The following is a 22229-nucleotide window of genomic DNA, read 5'->3' as shown; positions in this document are numbered from 1 at the left end:
GGTCTGTAATTCCCCGTTTTCTCGACCACCTTTTTTTGAATAGTGGGGTTACATTAGCTACCCTCCAATCCATGGGAACTGTTCCAGAGTCTATTGAATTTTGGAAGATGACCAGCAATGCATCTACTATTTCTAAGGCCACTTCCTTAAGTACCCTAGGATGTAGATTATCAGGCCCTGGGGATTTATCGGCCTTCAATCCAGTCAATTTCCCCAACACCATTTCCCTACATATACTGATTTCATTCAATTCCTCCCTCTCATTAGACCCCATGTTCCCTGACATCTCTGGGAGGTTATTTGTGCCCTCCTTTGTGAAGACAGAACCAAAGTATGTTTTTAATTGGTCTGCCATTTCTTTGTTCCCCATTATAAATTCCCCTGATTCTGACTGCAAGGGACCTACGCTTGACTTCACCAATCTTTTTCTCTTCACATATCTATAGAAGCTTTTACAGTCAGTTTTTATGTTCCCTGCAAGCTTACTCTCAATCTATTTTCCCCTCTTAATTAATCTCTTTGTCCTCCTTTGCTGAATCCTAAACTGCTCCCAATCCTCAGGTTTGCTGCTTTTTCTGGCCAAATTATATGTCCTCTCCTTGGATCTTATGCTATCCCTAATTTCTCTTGTTAGCCACGATTGAGTCACCTTTTTTGGTTTTTTTTATGCCAAACAGGGATGAACAAATTCTGTAGTTCATCCATGCAATCTTTGAATGTTTGCCATTGCCTATCCACCATCAACCCTTTAAGTAACGTTCCCCAATCCATCCTAGCCAACTCGTGCCTCATACCATCGTAGTTTCCTTTATTTAAATTCAGGACCCTAATCTGAGTCAACTACTTCACTCTCCATTTTAATGAAGAATTCTATCATATTATGATCGCTCGTCCCCAAGGGGCCTCGCACAAGATTGCTAATTAATCCTCTCTCATTACATAATACCCAGTCTAAGATGGTCTGATCTCTAGTTGGTTCCTCGACATATTGGTCCAGGAAACCATCCCGTATACACTCTAGGAATTCCTCCTCCATGGTATGGTTACTAATTTGGTTAGCCCAATCTATATGTAGATTAAAGTCACCCATGATAACTGCTATGCCCTTATTGCACGTGTCTCTAATTTTCCATTTAATGCCACCCCCAACCTCAGCATTACTGTCTGGGGGTCTGTGTACAACTCCCACTAACGTTTTCTGCCCCTTGGTATTTCTCAGCTCTGCCCATACAGATTCTACATCAGATCTAATATCCTTCCTTACTATTGTCTTAATCTGCTCTTTAACCAGCAATGCTACCCCACCTCTTTTTTCCTGTCCTTCCTGAATATTGAATACCCCTGGATGTTGAATTCCCAGACTTGGTCATCCTGAAGCCATGTCTCCATAATCCCAATTATATCATCCGTTTACATCTATTTGCGCAGCTAATTCATCCACCTTATTACGAATGCTCCTCGCATTAAGACACAAAGCCTTCAGGCTTGATTTTTTAACACTCTTGGTCCTTTTAGAATTATTATTTACTGTGGCCCTGTTTGATTTACACCCTTGATTTCTGCCTTCCACTTTTGCTTTTCTCCTATGGTATAATTTTGCAAGGCGCCAAAGGAGCTGTCATTCAAAAGGTGGAACTGGATAGATTTTGAAATGCAGAAAAACATGACTAACAGGAATGAGAGAAATTAGTCTATGATATTTTCTAAACTTTGAGACCAGCTCGGTGGTCTCTCCACAATGATCTATTCCAGTCCATATAATCATATTTTTTTTTTTATTCAGTCACGGGATATGAGCATCGCTGGGAAAGCCAGCATTTATTGCTCATCCCCAATTGCCCTCGAGATGGTGGCAGTGAGCAGAGTGACTTGCTGGGCCATCAGAGTCAGCCACAGTGCTGTGGATCTGGAGTCACATAGGCCAGATCAGGTAGGGACAGCAGATTTCCTTCCCTAAAAGACATTAGTGAACCAGATGGGTTTTTACAACAATCCTGTAATTACATGGTCACCATTATTGGTACTAGCTTTTTTTAATTCCAGATTTATTTTAAATTCCCCAGCTGCCAAGGTAGGATTTGAACTTCCGTCTCTGGATGATTAGTCCAGGCCTCTGGATTACTAATCCCGTAACATAACCACTATGGTACCGTTCCCCATCTTCCTATGGGTTCATGCCAGTGATTCCCCACAGGAGAGAATTCTTAACCTCAGCCACCCACTAGTCTTTCTTATTGGGCAAGATGGAAAATAAGGGCACACCACTTTTCACTACTCTTGCACAATCCCTAGCAGTAGATTACAGAATACGACTGTGAAGGTCTGGGAGAATTATACTGTATATATTTACATACAAGATTAAAAACCTATGACTCTATTTGGAGATAAAAGCAAGAGACAAGACTTGTCCTCAAGCCTCTCTTTTGGATGGTTTCCTCTTAGCAGAGTAATTTCTCCAAAGATGATATACCAAGCAGCAGGATTGTTACCAGTGCATTCCTATAACTTGGTGCTCTGCTTCTCTCCAGTGCTATGATATTTAAAAGCAACTCTGTTTCAATTTTAGTCCAGGCTTCTTACTGCTAATTTAAAATTAGAGATAGCCGAGCAGGATAGATACAGGGAGAAGCGGTTTAAAATCAGCAAGAGACAGGAGTGAAGTTGGGAAACATAACTGTTATTTAAGTATCACAGTAATGGGAGAACCAGGCAACAGCTCATGAATCTGACAAATGTAAAACAACAAGTGTAATTTATGGACACCAACCAACACAAGGGTGAGAATTTTAATGGGTAAAGTTTAAGAATATCAACCCATGTCTTATGAAGTGGGATTCTGGGAGATATGTGGGCCATCTTATATTCAGAAGAACAAGCAATATGTTCCCTGATCTCCACTCGTGTCACTCTAAACATCCATAAAAAGGATAGACAGTTGGAGATTCACTCACTCAAGGATTTTAAGTACAGTAAACAGTTATGTGCATCAGATCTTAATGAAACCGTGAATGTTTTTCCAGAATCCAATACAAGTTCTTCAAATACTGAATTAATGAATGCCTGTGTGAATTCAAGTCATGTGGTTATCAATCTCAGAGAGCTTCCTCAAAATGTTGTTGTGCACACAACAGAATAATTTAACTTGGAACTTTTAACAACCGCTTGCCCCGCCCACCACTCCCCATCACCAAATAAATATTGTTCCTTCTTACCACTCACCCCTTTTCAGCTCAGTCAATAAAGGTTACAGACAGATCTGGCAACAGGTGGAATTCAAGTACAATGAGCTTGATAATCATACCCAATCCTTTCCACCCCACCACCCAAAATATCTCGGGGTAATTTTAACCTAACTTGCCCAGTGGAAACCCAACGCAATCAGATCAGCCTCTGTTTTAAATGCTGACCTATTTTAGTTTTCACCAGGTGAGTTAGATTTAAATTACCCCTCATTTTTGGTATCAACTTGTGACTTGAATGAAAAAGAACAAGACTTAGAACTACAGTGAATATTGCAATTCTCAAAGGGCTAGATGAATAATCAACTAAAAAAAAGGAGGCGTGTGTCTTCACAGGACACATGCTTTACTTAAAAGAAAAAGAGCCGACAGTTTTCTTTACCCTGAAGACCTATTCAAGGATGTCACAGGACAGCATACAATTTTGAAATATATTCCCCACCACTTATACCACGCCCATGCTTACAGCAGGCCACAGTCTATACCGGGCAATTTCCCATCACCACAGAAATCAATTACAAAGGTGCTGCTTACTGTATGCAAGTGTGCTGACTATTTCAGGCTATTCATTAAGCTCTTTGAACCTTTGTTGCCAATGGAAAGCATTTGAAATCCTCTAAAATATCCTGACATTTCAGTGGCAAAACAAAAAAGAAACTATTTACTTATTTAGCATAAATCACAATAAAAGCTGGAAGCTGCCCATGGTGCAGGGCAACTGACAGTTGCTGCCTATGAACTGAAATGGATGATGGGAGATGGAGTGGGCCAGGCACACACAGATAAGTTAAAAAATATGACCCCAAGATTAATTGGAGTCTTAACTGCAACTATTTTCTACAGAAAAAACACAATGGCCCAGAAATTCGGGCCCCAACGCGCGAGTACGCACGGGGCACTGCGCATGCGCGGGAAACTGGCACTTCCGTTCCCCTGAAAGAAGGGGTTGACAGGTGGAACGAGTGTGCCGGAGAGACAGCGCGCGCACATCGAACTTACCCTCCCGGAGAAACCTGCAAAAAAAAGTCTCCAGCAGTTCACTTTAAAAAGCAGGCGCAAGGCCTGCTTTTAACAAGGTAAGTGGTGAATTAATTAAAATCAAAACATTTTTTCCACAGGTTATTATTTTTAAATACTTTAATAAAGAAAGGTAAGTTTATTTTTAGCCCCATTAGAAAATGTAATTTCGTTTTTCAAAATTGAAATTATTGTTTAAAATAGTTATTTCATGTAATTTATAGTCATTTTAAAAATGTAATGTTTTTAAAAAATTTATTTGAAGTTTGTGATGTTTTGGGGCTTACAGTATTTATAGGTTTGACAGCTCTTCCTGTCAAACTTATGAATGAAGCATTCCCTGCTACCATTGGCTCTCCATGGCCCACGTGATCCCAGGGGACGCATCGAACTAACTGCCCCCCTGGGATACGCAAGAACTGCGCGCCGGCAGTTGGAGGAGGCCTAGGATCGGAATCCCACGTAGGCCCACACCTCTAGGCCGGCGCGCTAGGTAAGTGCAGGTCGGGGGCTTGCACCCACGGGAAGCCCCCGACCCGAATTTCTGGCCCATTACCAACACCTTGCCTCTTGAATGGGAGCTAGTCAATTTCATCAACCACGGAATCAGGGCCACGAATCAAACACCGAACCAGGCAGAGAAACTACTTTGCTCAGAATTTTCCTACGAGATCAGAACAAACCCTCACTGATCCAATCCTCCAGCAACAGGCAGAAGCTTAGAGAGTCTGGCAGATTATTCCAAATATCTTTCACTTTTTGAATAAATTAATTTCTCCTAATTACTGTATTATCGATGGCTTTATCAGAGATTGTACTTCGCATGAACACGTCCACTATAAGCGGTGGGGACTGGGCTCTATCGACTTTCTTTAAGTCCAGTGACTATACCATCAAACATTTCAGTCTCTTTTTTCCTCATCCTTTTGAAAGGCCAAATCTACTTATTCTTTTTAGACAGCACATATCACATTTGAAAAACACACATAAACCGTTATCTTTTGAAACAGTGTTTAGCTCCATTCCTTCCCATTGGTGTTCATTTTCTTTTAACTGATTCCATGGCTTGGCAATACAGGGACGAAAGCTAACATAAGCATGCCTTCTCCCGTATCTTCTTCCGGTGATAGTCTGATAACCTCCTGCTGGTCTGGCCCAGGCTGCCTTTCCAGACTCTTGACCCATCACTACAAAACAAAACAAAACAAAACAAAAAACAAAAAGGAAATCAATTTAAACTGCACAAAAATCTAAATTATGTAACATTTCAATCTCTTCTCTCCTGTGTGCGTTTTAGAGTCATAGTTATATAGAGTTATACAGCACAGAAAGAGGCCCTTCGGCCCATCGTGTCCACGCCGGCCATCAAGCCCTGTCTATTCTAATCCCATTTTCCAGCACTTGGTCCGTAGCCTTGTATGCTTTGGCGTTTCAAGTGTTCATCTAAATGCTTCTTGAATGTTGAGGGTTCCTGCCTCTACCACCCTTTCAGGCAGTGAGTTCCAGATTCCAACCACCCTCTGGGTGAATAAGTTTTTCCTCAAATCTCCTGCCCCTTACCTTGAAACTATGCCCTCTGGTTATTGACCCCTCTACTAAAAAGGGAAAAGTTCATTTATATCTACCCTAGCTATGTCCCTCATAATCTTGTACACCTCAATCAGGTCCCCCCTCAGCCTTCTCTGCTCAAAGGAAAGCAACCCAGCCTATCCAGTCTCTCTTCATAGCTAAAGCGCTCCAGCCCAGATAACATCCTGGTGAATCTCCTCTGCACACTCTCCAATGCAATCACATCCTTCCTATAGTGTGGCGACCAGAACTGCACAGAGCATTCCAGCTGTGGCCTAACTAGCGTTTTGTACAGCTCCATCATAACCTCCCTGCTCTTATATTCGATGCCTCGGCTAATGAAGGCAAGTATCCCATATGCCTTTTTAACCACCTTATCTACCTGTCCTGCTGCCTTCAGGGATCTATGTACATGCACACCAAGGTCCCTCTGATTCTCTGTCCTTCCTAGGGTCCTACCATTCATTGTGTATTCCCTTGCCTTGTTAGTTCTCCCAAAATGCATCACCTCACACTTTTCAGGGTTAAATTCCATTTGCCACTGTTCTGCCCATCTAACCAACCCGTCTATTTCGTTCTGTAGCCAGAGGCTTCCCTCCTCGCTATTTACCATTCCACCAATTTTCGGTGTCATCTGCGAACTTACTGATCATACCTCCTACATTCATATCTAAATCATTAATGTACACTACAAACAGCAAAGGACCCAGCACCGATCCCTGCGGTACACCACTGGACACAGGCTTCCAGTCACAAAAACAGCCTTCGACCATCACCTTCTGCCACTAAGCCAATTTTGCATCCAATGTGCCAAATTGCCCTGCATCCCATGGGCTCTTACCTTCTTGACTAGTCTCCCATGTGGGACTTTGTCAAAAGCCTTACTGAAGTCCATGTAGACTACATCAACTGCACTACCCTCATCCACACACAATTTTACAATGGTATAATGCCAATATAGGTAATGTACACTGAAGCACAGTGATTGAAGGCATAAATGGAGTACTTTATATTCCATTTATTTACACAAGTAAAAAGGAGCCAAGTATGCGCAAAATTATTTTAGTTTACCACATATTTTCAATTTTGGTGTCATCCTGCACTGGAGGGCCTGGCCCTTCACTTTAGGTTCTCAACAAAAAAATGAATTTGACTTCTGCTTACCACAATAAGTTATGCAGTTTGATCTCTTTATAGGCTTCCAAAAGCTAGAGACTCAAAACAGAGCCCTGGGGGTAGTTTTCAACTTCACCACCTGGGCAGTAACCTGGCAGACTGGATCAGCCAACCATATGGACATCTGGAAGTCCAAATAGACGACATCCACAGACATCATACTGGTGACCTCCTCAAAAAATTAATTTGGATTAGTCAAACATGACCTATTAATCACAAAACCCATGCCAACTCTCTGATCAGCTCACAAGCATCCAATTGTTTATTCGCTCTGTCCTGGATGAGATTTTCCAGGTCTGTAGTTACTGTACCTGGTTTCTCCATCCCTTCCTTCTTAAATAATCGAGCAACATTGCAATTTTTCAGTCCATGAGCACTATTACGGAATCTAAAATTTCATTTGGGAGGAAGAATGACAGGCAATATAAACCAAATGGTACAATTTTAAAGAGGGTGAAGGAACAGAAAGATCTGGGGGTAGACATACACAAATCTTTGAAGATGGCAGGAGGACAAGTTGATAAAACTGTTTAAAAAAAAGCATAGGTGGTCCATGGCTTTATAAATAGAGACAGAGTACAAAAGCAAGGAAGTTATGCCAATCCTTTATAAAATCACAGGCTAGGCCTCAGCTGGAGCACTGCATTCAATTCTGGGCACCACACTTTAGGAAGGATGTCAAGGCCTTGGAAAGGGTGCAGAGGAGATTTACTAGAATTATACCAGGGATGAAGGAATTCAGTTACATGGAGAGACTGGATAATTTGGGGTTGTTCTCCTTACAGCAGAGAAGGTTAAGGGGAGATTTAATAGAGGTGCTCAAAATTATGAAGGGTTTTGAGAAGAGTAAATAAGGAGAAACTGTTTCCACTGGCAGGAGAATCAGTAACCAGAGGACACAGATTTAATGTAATTGACAAAAGGAAGAGGAGCGTTTTTTTTAATATAAGCGCAGCAAGTGATGATCTGAAATGCACTGCCTGAAAGGGTGGTGGAAGTAAATTCAACAGTACCTTTCAAAAGGGGATTGTATACTTGAAAAATAAAAATGTGCAGGGCTATGGGGAAAGACTAGGCGAGTGTGACTAATTGGATAGCTCTTTCAAAGAGCCTGCACCGGCACGACGGGCCAGATAGAATTTTGCAGCACAGAAATAGGTTATGATTCTAGAGACCTCTGGTCATTTTCTCACCTATTCCCTTTTTATACTCGAAGGTGGAATGAATCAGGTCTTCGGGGATTTGTCCATCTTAAGACCCATTATTTTCCCAATTATCATTTTTTAAAGTTATATTAAATCCACCAAGATCCTCCACTTGACTTATTTTTAAGTTCACTGGTATTTTGTCCTCTTCCTCCACTGAAAACGGATACAAAATATTAATTTAATAAATCTGCCATTTCTTTATTGCCCATGTCTTGCTTGTATCCGTCTTCCCCCTTTACTGTTCTTTCCCTCTCTCACTCCCTCATGCATAAAAACTTTTGCTGTTAGCTTTGATAATTTTTTCTTCATATTCTCATTTTGCACCTCTCATTACTTTCTTTGTACTCCTTTGTTGCATTTTACAGCTCTCACTGTTGCATTTCCACTTTTCCTTGCAATTATGTAAGCTTTTACTTTCAGCTCAATGCTGTTTTACATTTGTTGACCATGGTTGCTTAACTACACAAGTGGAGCCTTTGCCTTTTAGGGTATGTACTGGTTTTGTATCATACCAACTACTTCTTTGAATACGTCTCTGTAGGTTAACCCATGAACAGTTCAGCCCAGTTTACAGTGGTCAATTCATTTCAGCCCTTCAAATATTGCCTTGCTTAAAATTTACTCTCCCTCTCAAATCCATTATCAAATTCAATCATATGGTCACTATTTGCAAGATGTTCCCTTCCCATCAGATTGTTAACTAATTCTACTTTGTTATGTTTAGTACAGCCCGTTTCCTCGTCAGTTCTAGGACATACGTCCCGGATACATTCTAGAAATTCACTGCATTTGCCAATTGAGCTATTCTGTTTCTCCCAGTCTATGTGAATATTAAAATTTCCCATTACAACCACAATGTTTTTGTTACATGCTTCCCTGATCTCCATATTTATCAGGTCTGTCGACAATTACTGCCAGAGTCTTGCACCCTTTGCTGCTCCTTATTTCTACCTAGTGTTTGCACTGCCTGCTCACCGTTACTGAAATCCCTACTTTCTACTGCTGCAATTGTGTCTCATCAATATTGCTGCTCATCCTTCTTTCTCAATTTCCCTGTCATTTCTAAAGATCCTATAGCCTGGAATATTTAGCTCCCAATCATGCCCAGACAGGTAGCTAATGGCTACTACATCAAATGCTTGAAGCCCAATTTGTGCTTCTAACTAACTTGTTCTACGTGCAGAACTCATTTGGGTAACTATTCCTACCATGCATTGTCTAGTTGTGTGGGACTGTTTTCAAAAAAGTGTATGTGCCACTGAACCAGTCTGGTCGCAATCTCGGCAACGCATCAGACCCAGAGCGGAGCTTCCAACTCCATATCTTCACAGATGCTGCCTGACCTGCTGAGTTTCTCTAGCATTTTCTCTTTTTATTTCAGATTTCCAGCATATGTAGTATTTTCTTTTTGTATTAGGATAGATATGTCCTGGTAACAAAATGGGAAATATAGAGACGACGCTAGGAGGGAGTCCAAAGTTAAAGTCAGAGATCCTGTGGTGGGATAAAGTTGCTGTAGATAGAATGGGGTTTTATGAATAAATACATGCTGGAAGTGTGCTGGAAAATTTCATTTGTTAAGTTTTCCTGTGCGAGTCAACACTAGCTGAACCTTTGCGCTATTAGGGCATCACTGGCATCAATGTATGCAGCTAGTCTGGCGAGGAGTGTCCCATCTTCAACCTCCTCCGCCTCCATTTTCTCCTCATCCAAAGATGAGTGAGGAGCCCCTTCATCCTCCTCCGCCTACAATCCTCTCTGCCCTGCAACGCTGTGCAGCGCACCACTATTATTCTGGTCACGCTTGCTGGCGAGTACTGAAGGACTCTAGACCTATCCAGGCACCTGAAGCACATCTTCAGCATTCCAATGGCTTGCTCTGACACACCTGGTGGTCATGTGGCTCTCGTAGCACTCTTGTACCTCATTGGTGGGTTTCCTCACAGGTCACGAACCAAGTTTGAAAGCGGTACCCCTCGTCTCCCAAGTGCCAGCCCTCAAGTCTGCTTCCTGGAACAAAAAGGTCTGCGATGTTGGACTATCACAGTATGAATGCATCATGAGAGCTCCCAAGGAATTTGGCACACACTTGCATGAACCTCTTTATGTGGTTGCACACCAGCTGCGCACAGATTTTTTAAAAATTCATTCTTGGGCGATGCTGGCAAGGCCAGCATTTATTGCCCATCCAGAATTGCCCTCTAGAAGGTGGTGGTAAGCCGCCTTCTTAAACCACCGCATTCTGAGTGCTGAAGGTACTCCCACAGTGCTTAGGGAGGGAGTACCAGGATTTTGACCCAGCGACAATGAAGGAACGGCAATATATTTCCAAGTCAGGATGGTGTGCAACTTGGAGGGACACTTAGAGGTGATGGTGTTCCCATGCGCCTGCTGCCCTTGTAGGCGGTCGAGGTCGCAGGTTTGGGAGGTGCTGCTGAAGAAGCCTTGGCGAGTTGCTGCAGTGCATCTAATGGATGGTACACAGTGCAGCCATGGGGTGGAGGAAGTGAATGGGGTGCCAATCAAGCGGGCTGCTTTGTCCTGGATGGTGTCAAGCTTCGAGTGTTGTTGGAGCTGCACTTATCCAGGCAAGTGGAGAGTATTCCATCACAATCCCGACTTGTGCCTTGTAGATGGTGGCAAGGCTTTGGGGAATCAGGAGGGGAGACACTCTCTGCAGAATAGCCAGCCTCTGACCTGCTCTTGTTGCCACAGTATTTATGTGGCTGGTCCAGTTAAGTTTCTGGTCAATGATGACCCCCCACATTGTTGATGGTGGAGGAATTCAATGATGGCAATTCAGTTGAATGTCAAGGGGCAGTGGTTAGACACTTGCTTGTTGTACTTAGTCATTGCCTGGCACGAACTTTACTTGCCACTTATCAGCCCAAGCCTGAATGTTGTCCAGGTCTTGCTGCATGCGGGCATGGACTGCTTCATTATCTGAGGAGTTGTGCATGGAACTAATGGAAGAATATCCCTTGCGGTTTATAAAAATTCCTGGCTGCTGTGGTTGTACTTGGATTGCAACGTGTGTGCAATCGATGGTACCCTGTACCTGTGGGAATACAGCCAGAGGCAAATGCGAGTGCCCGCTCATTCTGGCTATTGTCATCATAGGGGAAGTTTACACAACTCCCAGCCCCGGCAAACAATCCATCCTTCACCTGCCTTATGCATTTATGTGCAGCAGACTGCGAGACCATTGCTATGTTTTCAATAGCGCCCTGGAAGGAACCAGAGGGAAAAAAATTGAGGGCCATGGTGACTTTTACAGCCACTGGTAATGCGTGGCTGCCAGGTCCGGTGGGTAGCAAGTCTTTTTAGTAGATGTCTGTTACTGTTGAATCTTCTTCCACCGTCCTTGCATTCCAAATCATAACTTGCTGCGTAAAAACATTTCTCCTCCTCTCCCCTGTAGTTCTTTTTCCAATTACCTTAAATCTGTGCCCTCTGGTTACTGACTCTCCTGCCAGTGGAAACCGTTTCTCCCCATTTACTCGATCAAAAGCCCTCACAGTTTGGAGCACCTCTATTAAATCTCCCCTTAACTTTCTCTGCTCTAAAAGGAGAACAATTCCAGCTTCTCTAATCTCTCCACATAACTGAATTCCCTCATCCCTGGTACCGTTCTAGTAAATCTCTTCTGCACCCTCTCCAAGGCCTTGACATCCTTCCTAAAGTGTGGTGCCCAGAATTGGACACAGTACTCCAGCCGAGGTGTAACCAATGTTTTATAAAAAGGTATGGGATACCTTCCTTGCTTTTGTACTCCATGTCTCTATTTATAAAGCTAAGGATCACATGTGCTTTTTTTTTTAAAAACCTTCATCAACTTGTCCTGCTGCCTACAAAGATTTTTGTATACAACCCCCTAGGTTTCTCTGTTCCTGCACCCCCTTGTGCCAGTTAGTCTATATTGCCTCTCGTTCTTCCTTCCAAAATACATCATGTATGAAAGGCTGATATTTAGTAGATAAGAATCATATACATATAAATTCAAGTGTAGCCATTGACCAAATAATATTACCCATAATTACTCCTGGGTAACTAGAAAGCTAAGGCTTGTTCAGAATGCAGCTGCGAAGGACAGTCAAAAGCAGTTTTGATAACAAACAGCCACAGACTGCGAGTGAAGGTTAAATTGCTAAAAAAAAAAGCATATGATGCTAAGCAGAAATTAGAATTCGCTTACCAAAACTAATTGCAATGATATTTAAAAAATAATTAGTATAAGGACATAAAATAAGAGAGATCATGGAGATACGGTATTTATCTGGTAGATTAAAGTGAGATAGTTTGGATAACTCAAGACTAGTGAAACAGTGCTGATATGGGCCCTTGGTATAAAGGCCTTGTACCAGGGAAGCTAGAAATTAAAAAGAGATAAAGTAAATTCCAATGGGGTGAAAAACTATAAACAAGATAACACTGAGCATGGCAAAGTTGATAGAAATTGAAAGGCGGGATGCTACCTTAGTCTGAGTGACAATGGTATTTTGACCATTAGAACCAATTATAAAAAGGTGATTGTTAAAGACCATATATGGACACTGGCCAAACCATCTTTTGATAAGAAAAAGGGTTAAAACCTCGATACTCAAAGAACAACTTTACACAGACTTACTGCGAGAACAAAGGAACAGACTTAAGATGACGTCATCTGTGTCCGAGAGGTTCCAGAGACCAAGGGCTGCGAGCTACTCGTTAAAACTATCACCTAATGTTAAGTATATTACGCTGTAAGCTTAATAAATCTTGATCCATTGCTCAAACATACTGGCTGCTGCCTATTGGTGTCTTGTCCAAGAACACACAGAGATCATTAAGATCTTACAATCAATTCGCACTTTTCTGCTTTAAATTTCATCTGCCATGTATCTGCTCATGTCCTCCTGAAGTCTGTTACTATTCTTCTCACTATTACATTTCAGAGCTAGTGTTAGCTGCAAACTTTGAAATTATGTACTGTATACCCAAATCCAGGTCATTAACGTATCAAAAAAGAGCAGTGGTCCTACTGACCCTGGGGGACATCACTGTATACTTTCCTCCAGGTTGAAATATCATCACTACTCTCTGCTTCGGTCCCTTTCCAAACTGCCACTGCTCCTTAATTTCCATGGGCTTCAATTTTGCTAACAATTCTATGATGTGGCACTTTATCAAATGCCTTTTGAAAGACCATATACATATCAACCCTCTGTTACTTTATCAAAGAACTCAATCAAGTTTGTCACACACTATTTGCCTTTAACAAAACCTTCCAGTCCTCTGGCACCATGCCCATGTCCAAGGAGGATTGAAAGATTGTGGTCAAAGCCCCATCTATTTCCACCCTTACTTTTCTCAGCAACCTAGGATGCAGAGCGAATAACCAGACAGCCCCAAGACTAGACATCATTTAGGTTAATGCAACCCCCCATACCTTCGCCAGGGCCTTGATATCGTCCACTGTGTTTAGGAACCAAATCTGTAGTGCAGCGTACATACCTAGCCCTTGCCTGCCCAAATACAACATTCTTGGGTTTATACTCTCCTAACAATGTAACCCAAAACCCTATTGGCCTTCCTTATAGTTTCATCACACTACTTGTAAATTTTTAATGATTTAATCAGCTAGGCCCTGCTCAGTTACATTTAACATTGTACAGGTAGACTATCCTTTATCCAAAAACCTTGGGACCAGCTGTGTTTCGGTTTTCGGATTTCAGAAGGTTTTCATCTCTGTATCTGACAACAAACACTGTTGCTTAGCAACAGCTTGTAAACACTCGGGCCCTGCCTTGGAAGCGTCTCTGAAGCTGTTGCTAAGCTACAGAGACTCTTTCCACAGCCTGACTGTTTAACAAAAAATGCTAGGGGGAAGAAAAAAAGCCTAACAAAACGGCTGCTGATTTCTGCCGTTAGATCGAGGTTTCCGGCTCCCCCTGCTCCGTATCCGAATTCCTTGACTTAGCGGGGGTCTGGGGCTCGACTGCCGCTGCCAGTTGTGGGAAAGCCGGATATCGGCTGACTCCTACACTAAGCTGGCCTGCAAATCAGGTCGGGGGGCGGGGGGGAAAGAAAAGACTATCGGACGGGCCGCTGTATTGTTGGGTTCACTCTCCCGATACCTCCTTCACACTGCCCGGCTCGGTCTGCAATCTCCTACCCAGGAGGGAACTCTGTGACCCTCTGCCCTGCTCACAGGGAAAGGCAGAGCTCCCGGACCACTCCTGTCATGTTTGGCACCACTCGGGTCATGTCGTGCGCACGACTTACGCTCCACGAAAAAACTTTTGGTTTTTAGAGGTGCGGATAAAGGATAGTCTACTTGTATACACATGCCTGGGAACTACATTTATCCACATCAGAACAACATTTGCCATACACAGCAAATCCCCTAACTTACCTAAAAATCACCCTCCACCCAATTTATTTGATGTAAATTATCAACTCCCATGCACCTTTTTTACATCATATGCAAACTGATCAATTATTCCATTAATGCCCTCATCCAATTCACTTAAGAGGAACAGCCATGATCCCTGCAGGAATCCATTCAAGACCTGGCCTCATGTGGATTGACTTCCATTTATGACGACCCTTCACCTATGAGTTTGCAACCAATTTGCTGACCAGCCTCTGCTATCAGCCACTAATCCTCCTCAAAGAACTCATCAGATTTGTGAGGCAAGATCCCTAGACTTTTTAACTCTTAATAATCTTCAGTGCGATCAAAAATGTCATTCAACTATTCCAGTTAGCTAACAACAGCTGCAAAATTCAGTACTTTTACTGCAGATACTTTTGAGGAAAAAAAAGAGACAGAACAGAAATAACAAGGAATCAAGATTTTATGCAGCTCAGGCAAATAAAGCGACAGACCTTCAGCAAAACCCTGTCACATGTAGCTGTAATGTTGCTTAAGGCAAGATCAGTTTTGACAATCATAACAGTGTGAAAAATGCTTACACAGAATTGTGTGTACAGGTTGAGCGTCCAAAATCCGGAGTTCCGGAATCCGGACCGATTGGTGACAGGGTCGTTCGGAATCCGTAAAATGTTCCGGAATCCGGACACCCTATCAAACCGTTTCTGCCAGGCTGCAGCCACGGCACCACGCCGCCCTGGTGGCCTAATGTGGGCCATCGGATGCTCTGCAGAGCTCACAGCGTCCCTCCCCTTTAACAGAAGGGGAGGGGCGGAGAAACACGTCAGCGCTACGCGGAGCGGCCCAGGCATTTCCGGACTCGGAACGGGTTTCTGATTTCCGAAGTCCGTAAACGCCCGAGCCCAGGTAGCGATATTTCCAGACATCAGAAACACGTTCCGAAGTCCGGGAAAAACACGAAAACAGGCTCGGCCTCGGTCCCAGGGTTGCCGGATTCAGGACGCTCAACCTGTACTAGATTATGGATAAAATGTGGCCCCAAAATGTGGTCTGATAAAAAAAAGTGATATGCGCAAGGAATAACTGGTGTATTAAGCATCATCTAAAATGAAGAGTAACAGTTGTAATTAACAGATATTCCGCCAACATGAAGAACTGGTTTTGTAGTGTATGTACTTTGCAGAAGGAACTATATTCTGCAGCCCCTGTATACTGCAGTACCAGTAGTGACCACCCCTGTATATAAGCCTGTGTAGTAACTTTTGCATAGTAGTTCCAGTTTGTCTCCACTCAGTAAAGACCTGTTATAACCAACTCCTGCAGTCCGTGTCTCAATTACACATGGAAATAATACTGGCGACGAGCAGATCCGAACTTACCTACAGTCTGCACCACCTCATGGGGATCCATCCCTGAAGCGAAGTTGTCAGAGGTCGAGGCCAGAAGGAAGAAAAAAATATATATATATAAAACAAACAGAAGAAATGGGCGTCGACCGTGGGCAACCGCCTCTGATTCATCGGAGTTGAAGATTTGCAGGAGAGGCTGTCGAGAGCGGGGCTTGGTTATCCTGTCGATGGTGTTCCAGCTAATCGGGCTGGTGGCAGGTAGTACACTGATCCTTCCTGGGCTGCAGCGGGCTAGAGCTCGATCGGGTGGCTTTTCAACGGGGCCGAGCAGCGTTGTCGGGAAGGAGAGGGTGGAGCACACAGGGCGCGGCCGGTGCTATGAAGCCGGGCAGCGTACAGACCCGAGAAGAGGGAGGAAAGTGTCCCGCAGGGTTGCTCAGACGACGGGGAAATAAAAGAAATTAGAAGCGCAGAAAGCCGCGAGGAGCTGCAGTTTGCCACAGGAACCGCGGAGAGCGGCGTTAGCAGCAGCGCGGGGGGAAGTGCGCGAAGACCATAGGGCGTCACCATCAAGGTATAAAACGCCAGCAACAGCGCTAGCAGCAGCGGGGAAGGCGGCAAAACGCGGGAGGCGCCATCTTAGATTTCCAAGATGCCGAAGGCTGGCAATATCACTGCCTTCGATAATGCAATAGAAGACTGGACCACGTATGTGGAAAGAGTCGAGGTATATTGCAAGGCAAACGAAGTAGCCGATGAGAAAAAGGCATCGGTACTACTAAACTTAATGGGCGCAAGAACGTACGGCCTATTGCGGAACCTGATTACTCCAGCCAAACTGATGGCGAAGAGTTTTAACGAAATTGTTGATATCCTACAGGAACACCTAAATCCTACACCGCTGCTGATAGCAGAAAGATTTAAATTCCACAGGAGAAATCAGCATAGAGAGAGCAATGCTGATTACCTTACGGAACTACGCAAGCTATCAAAGCACTGCCAGTTCGGAGCAGGACTGGCAGATACCCTACGGGACAAATTTGTCTGTGGACTCCTGAGTGAAGGAACCCAGAAGAGGTTACTCTCAGAGAAAGAGCTGACGCTAGATAAGGCTTTCAGCGTGGCAGTATCGTACGAAGCAGCAGCAAGGGGAGCTGCGGAAATACAGCAAAAGCCACAGGAATACAGCACCCACGAAATGACACGGGGATTTGAAAAATGTTATCGCTGTGGCAGAACAACCCATGACCAGAAGGACTGCTGGTCCAAGGACAAAATAAGCAGGCAATGCGGAAAGATGGGACACATTGCACGAGTTTGCAGGTCTGGGAAGAAGACGAACAACAACAAAAAGGCTACTAAGGAACAGTACAGGAAAGTACAAAAGATGACGGACAGTAGTCCCGAAGACCAGATGAGCAATAGTGAATCCGGGAACAAGAGACTAAGCTGTCTCAAACTACACAATGTAATCGCAAAAGAGGATCACCGAACCATTTGGGTCACCCTCACGATAGCAGGGTCCCAAGTCAAAATGGAATTGGATACAGGATCAGCCCTGACCGTCATGAATCGACGGGACTACAAGCGGCTATTCTCACACATACCCTTGAAAGAGACATCCATTGTCTTGAAGACGTATACGGGGCAAAAAGTATACCCCAGAGGGAAAATAAGGGTGCCTGTCGAATACAACGGCAAGGAAATGCAGAAATTGTATCTGTACATACTGCAAGATGGTGGACCACCGTTATTGGGACGTGAATGGATCAGAAAGATAAGTTTAGACTGGCACTCCATTCAGGCACTGACGGTGGCTGGTGAAAAGGATCACGATGTCATGCCTGGACGATTGTCAAAAATCTTAGCTAACGCCTGATATACCTATCAATTCGTCCAATAAAAAGCGACGAGTTAGGAACGTAACTAAAGGTTTTTATTGACTAAATAACAGAGCCCACCCTCGTGGGTGATCGGGTCCAACAAGGAGGAATACCAGCCAGTCGACTACCTTTATACCTGGGCAGGTAGGTGGAGCCATGGGCGGAGTCGGAGGTGGTCAGCCCAGGTATAACAGCGCGACAAGAGGCGACCTCGTATCGTGATACAACAGTGATAACGGTGATAACAATACAACAGTGATAACTATAGTGTAACGATAAAAGTGGTTTACCACATTCACCCCTTGTTTAGATTTGAGTCCGGCGGGGTGAAGTGTACTACCAGTTCTGGTATGTCAGTCTGTCCGGAGGCCTCGTAAGCCTCTCCGATCGTCGCAGCGGCGGTGCTGCATTATCCGGTGTTAGTGCTGGTGTCTGCGTGGTCGGCGAAGGCTCGTGGGGTTCCGGCATGCCGTCTACCTGGGCTGGAATTGGGGGGGTGGTGGGGGGGGGGTAAAGGTGGTGTCTCCGGAGTGCCCGAGGGTGCGAGGTCTCGTAAGGAGACAGTGTCCTCCCGCCCGTCTGGGTAAGCCACGTAGGCGTACTGGGGGTTGGCGTGCAGGAGGTTCACCCTTTCGACCAGGGGGTCTGTTTTATGGGCCCTCACGTGCTTTCGCAGCAAGACGGGCCCCGGAGAGGTCAGCCAGGTTGGTAGAGTGGTTCCCGTAGTCGACTTCCTGGGGAAAACAAACATTCGTTCATGGGGGGTGGCGTTAACGGCAGTGCAAAGTAGTGACCGGATGGAGTGCAGCGCTGTCGGGAGGACTTCCTGCCAGCGGGAGGTTGGGAGGCCCTTAGACTTTAAGGCTAAGAGGACGGCCTTCCATACCGTCGCGTTCTCTTTTTTCACCTGGCCGTTCCCTTGGGGGTTGTAGCTGGTGGTCCTACTTGCTGCAATACCTCTCGCTAGTAGGAACTGACGGAGTTCCTCGCTCATGAAAGAGGAGCCCCGGTCACTATGTATATAGTTTGGGAACCCGAACAAGGCGAAGAGGTCGTTCAGGCATTTAATGACCGTGGTACTGGTCATGTCTGGGCAGGGGAAGGCAAAGGGGAAACGGGAGTACTCATCAACAATGTTGAGGAAGTACACATTACGGTCAGAGGACGGGAGGGGCCCCTTAAAGTCGATGCTCAGGCGCTCGAAGGGGCGGGTGGCCTTGATCAGGCTTGCTCTGTCCGGCCTAAAGAAGTGCGGTTTGCACTCGGCGCAGGTCTGGCAGTTCCTGGTTATGGTCCTGACCTCCTCGATGGAGTAGGGCAGGTTGCGGGCCTTAATGAAGTGGTAAAGTCTGGTGACCCCGGGGTGGCAGAGGTCGTTGTGGAGGGTCTGAAGTCTATCACTTTGCGCGCTGGCGCATGTAATTCGTGACAGAGCATCGGGGGGTTCGTTCAGCTTACCTGGCCGGTACAAGATATCATAATCGTAGGTGGAGAGCTCGATTCTCCACCTCAAGATCTTGTCATTCTTGATTTTGCCCCTCAGCTTGTTATTAAACATAAAAGCGACCGAACGTTGGTCGGTAAGGAGGGTAAATCGTTTGCCTGCCAGGTAGTGCCTCCAGCGTCGTACCGCCTCCACAATCGCCTGGGCCTCCTTCTCGACCGACGAGTGTCGGATCTCAGGGCCCTGTAGGGTCCTTGAGAAGAAGGCCACCGGTCTCCCCTCCTGGTTAAGGGTGGCGGCTAGGGCGAAGTCGGATGCATCACTCTCGACTTGGAAGGGGATGGACTCATCCACTGCGTGCATAGTGGCCTTGGCAATGTCTCCCTTAATGAGGGAGAAGGCTGCGCACGCTTCCTCCGTAAGGGGGAAGGATGTGGACTTCATGAGGGGTCTGGCTTTGTCCGCATAATTGGGCACCCATTGGGCATAGTAGGCGAAGAGCCCCAGGGTTCTCTTAAGTGCCTTAGGGCAGTGGGGGAGGGGTAGCTCCATGAGGGGGCGCATTCTTTCGGGGTCGGGGCCGATGAGTCCGTTCTCTACTACACAGCCAAGGATGGCAAGGCGCGAGGTGTTAAACACACATTTCTCCTTATTGTAGGTGAGGTTCAGCCGTTGGGTTGTACGGAGGAATTTCTCCAGATTCACGTCGTGGTCCTGCCGGTCGCGGCCGCAGATGGTGACGTTATCTAGGTAGGGGAATGTGGCCTGCAGTCCGTTCTGGTCAACCATCCGGTCCATCTCCCTTTGGAAGACCGAGACCCCGTTGGTGACACCGAAGGGGACCCTAAGGAAGTGGTATAGGCGCCCATTCGCCTCGAAGGCGGTGTACTGGCGGTCCTCGGGGTGGATAGGGAGTTGGTGGTAGGCCGACTTAAGGTCGATGGTCGAGAATACGCGGTATTGTGCAATCTGATTGACCATGTCAGATATGCGGGGAAGGGGGGTATGCGTCCAGCTGGGTGTATCTGTTTATGGTCTGGCTGTAGTCGATGACCAGGCGATTTTTAATCGCCGGTCTTAACGACCACGACCTGGGCACGCCAGGGGCTGTTGCTCCCCTCGATGATGCCCTCCTTCAGGAGACGCTGCACCTCAGAGCTAATGAAAGCTCTGTCCCCAGCGCTGTACCGCCTGCTCTTGGTAGCGACGGGTTTGCAGTCGGGGGTGAGGTTAGCGAACAGGGAAGGTGGCGGCACCTTGAGGGTGGATAGGCTGCAGGTGTTACGCGGTGGGCGGTTTAACCTTCGCTGGTTGTCGACTGTGAGTGGGGGGAGGGGTCCACCGTATGCTAGGGTTACACTTTGGAGGTGGGATTGGAAGTCCAGCCCTAGTAGGACGGCAGCGCAGAGCTGGGGGAGGACGAGGAGTTTAAAGTTTTTATACTCTGTACCCTTAACCGACAAGGTCACAGCACAGTAGCCGCTAATGTCCGTGGCGTGGGACCTCGATGCCATCGAGATTCGGTTGCGCGTTGGCAGGACAGGGAGGGAGTAGTGGCTCACCGTGTCTGGGTGGATGAAGCTCTCCGTGCTTCCGCTGTCGAACAGGCAGGTCGTGGCGTGGCCGTTTACTTTGATGTCCATCATCGACTTGGACAGGTGGTGTGGGCGGGCTTGATCCAGAGTGACGGAGGCTAGCGTGTAGGTAAGCGAGTCGTTGTCGTCTGCGGGCGAGGCGGTCGTCGGGTCCGGGGGCCCGGTGGCAGTCGGGCGTGGTGGGTAAAATGGCGTCTCCCACGAGGTAGGACAAAATGGCGGAGAAGATGGCTGCCCCCATAACTCACATGAGGCACTATTGGGGTCGGTTGCCTTGATCAAAGATGGCCGCCCCATGACTCACGTGTGGGGATACTGGCCTCAGTTGCCGTGAAAGAAGATGGCCGCCCCCACAGTTCGCATGAGGCACTGCTGGCCTCTGAAGATCCGCTCCTGCAGGCCTTAGAGACGTGGCCTTTCTTCCTGCAGGTTGTGCAGGTAGAGTTCCTGGCTGGGCAGCGCGACCTCGGGTGCTTCTCCTGGCCGCAAAAGAAGCAGCCGGCGGCCCGATCGCGGGTGCCCGATGTCGGAGCCGGTACCGGGGGTGGCGGGCCCGGTCGGGTCCGGGACGCCGACGCTGAGGTAGGTCCCGGGGGCGGCGCTGCGAAGGGTATTGCGGTAGGGGTCGGGCCCGAGTCCCAGGGTCGCGAGCAGTACCTGGAAAACGCCTCCTGGTCCTGATGGCCCACCTCCAGGGAGAGAGCGAGGGCTTCAGCTTTGTCCAGGTCGAGGTCTTTAGCTTCAAGCAGTCTTTGCCGTGAGTAGTCGGACCGTAGGCCTTTCACAAAGGCATCGCGGATATTATCCTCCGTATTTTCAACAGCCGTCACCGCTTTAAAGTCACAGTTCCTGCCGAGTGCTCTTAGCGCCCGTAAAAATTCAGCTACAGACTCTCCTGGCTGTTGCGGGCGGGATCTTAGGAGGTGCCTGGTGTACATGTAATTTACCGGGCTGCGGTACTGCTGTTTCAGTAGGTTGATAGCGGCCTCGTACGTAGTCGTGTCCTGTATGAGTGCGTATACTCTCGGGCTCGCTTGGGCGTTCAGAAGTCTTAGTTTGGATCTCTGCGGGGCGCCGGATTCTTCCAGGTAGGATTCGAAGCAGTCCAGCCAGTGTTTGAAGTTGAGGGCTGCGTTTGCTGCCTGTGGGTTTAGATCCAGGTACGGTGGTTTGAGGGCTTGCAGCCAAGCCGGCTGGTGTGGCTGTGCTTCTGGGAGGGCTTCTGGCTGGCCAGGAGTAGACATCTTTAAAATTTAGTCAATAAAATTGATATACCTATCAATTCGTCCAATAAAAAGCGACGAGTTAGGAACGTAACTAAAGGTTTTTATTGACTAAATAACAGAGCCCACCCTCGTGGGTGATCGGGTCCA

The 22229-nt window shown here is 46.2% G+C and overlaps 1 protein-coding gene across 3 annotated transcripts in view; it reads right to left on the bottom strand.

The window, feature by feature from the left end:
• Nucleotides 1-22229, bottom strand: part of pja2 (praja ring finger ubiquitin ligase 2) — a 115878-nt gene that overhangs the window by 80821 nt on the left and 12828 nt on the right. For 2 of the 3 annotated variants that reach the window (XM_085987466.1, XM_085987473.1), the window contains exon 2: nucleotides 5243-5443. The exons of the other annotated variant lie outside the window; for it this stretch is intronic. In XM_085987466.1, the coding sequence (XP_085843592.1) occupies nucleotides 5243-5441 (199 nt within the window). In that variant the 5' untranslated portion in view covers nucleotides 5442-5443. The remainder of the gene's footprint in view (nucleotides 1-5242; nucleotides 5444-22229) is intronic. 3 annotated transcript variants of the gene reach the window in all.

This window comes from Somniosus microcephalus, chromosome 1 (genome assembly GCF_052327205.1).
Source record: "Somniosus microcephalus isolate GS21.2 chromosome 1, FLI_Smic_1.0, whole genome shotgun sequence".
Taxonomy (NCBI): Eukaryota; Metazoa; Chordata; class Chondrichthyes; order Squaliformes; family Somniosidae; genus Somniosus; species Somniosus microcephalus.
Note: the sequence above shows the minus strand (reverse complement) of the source record. Positions and strands in the feature narration are given on the sequence as shown.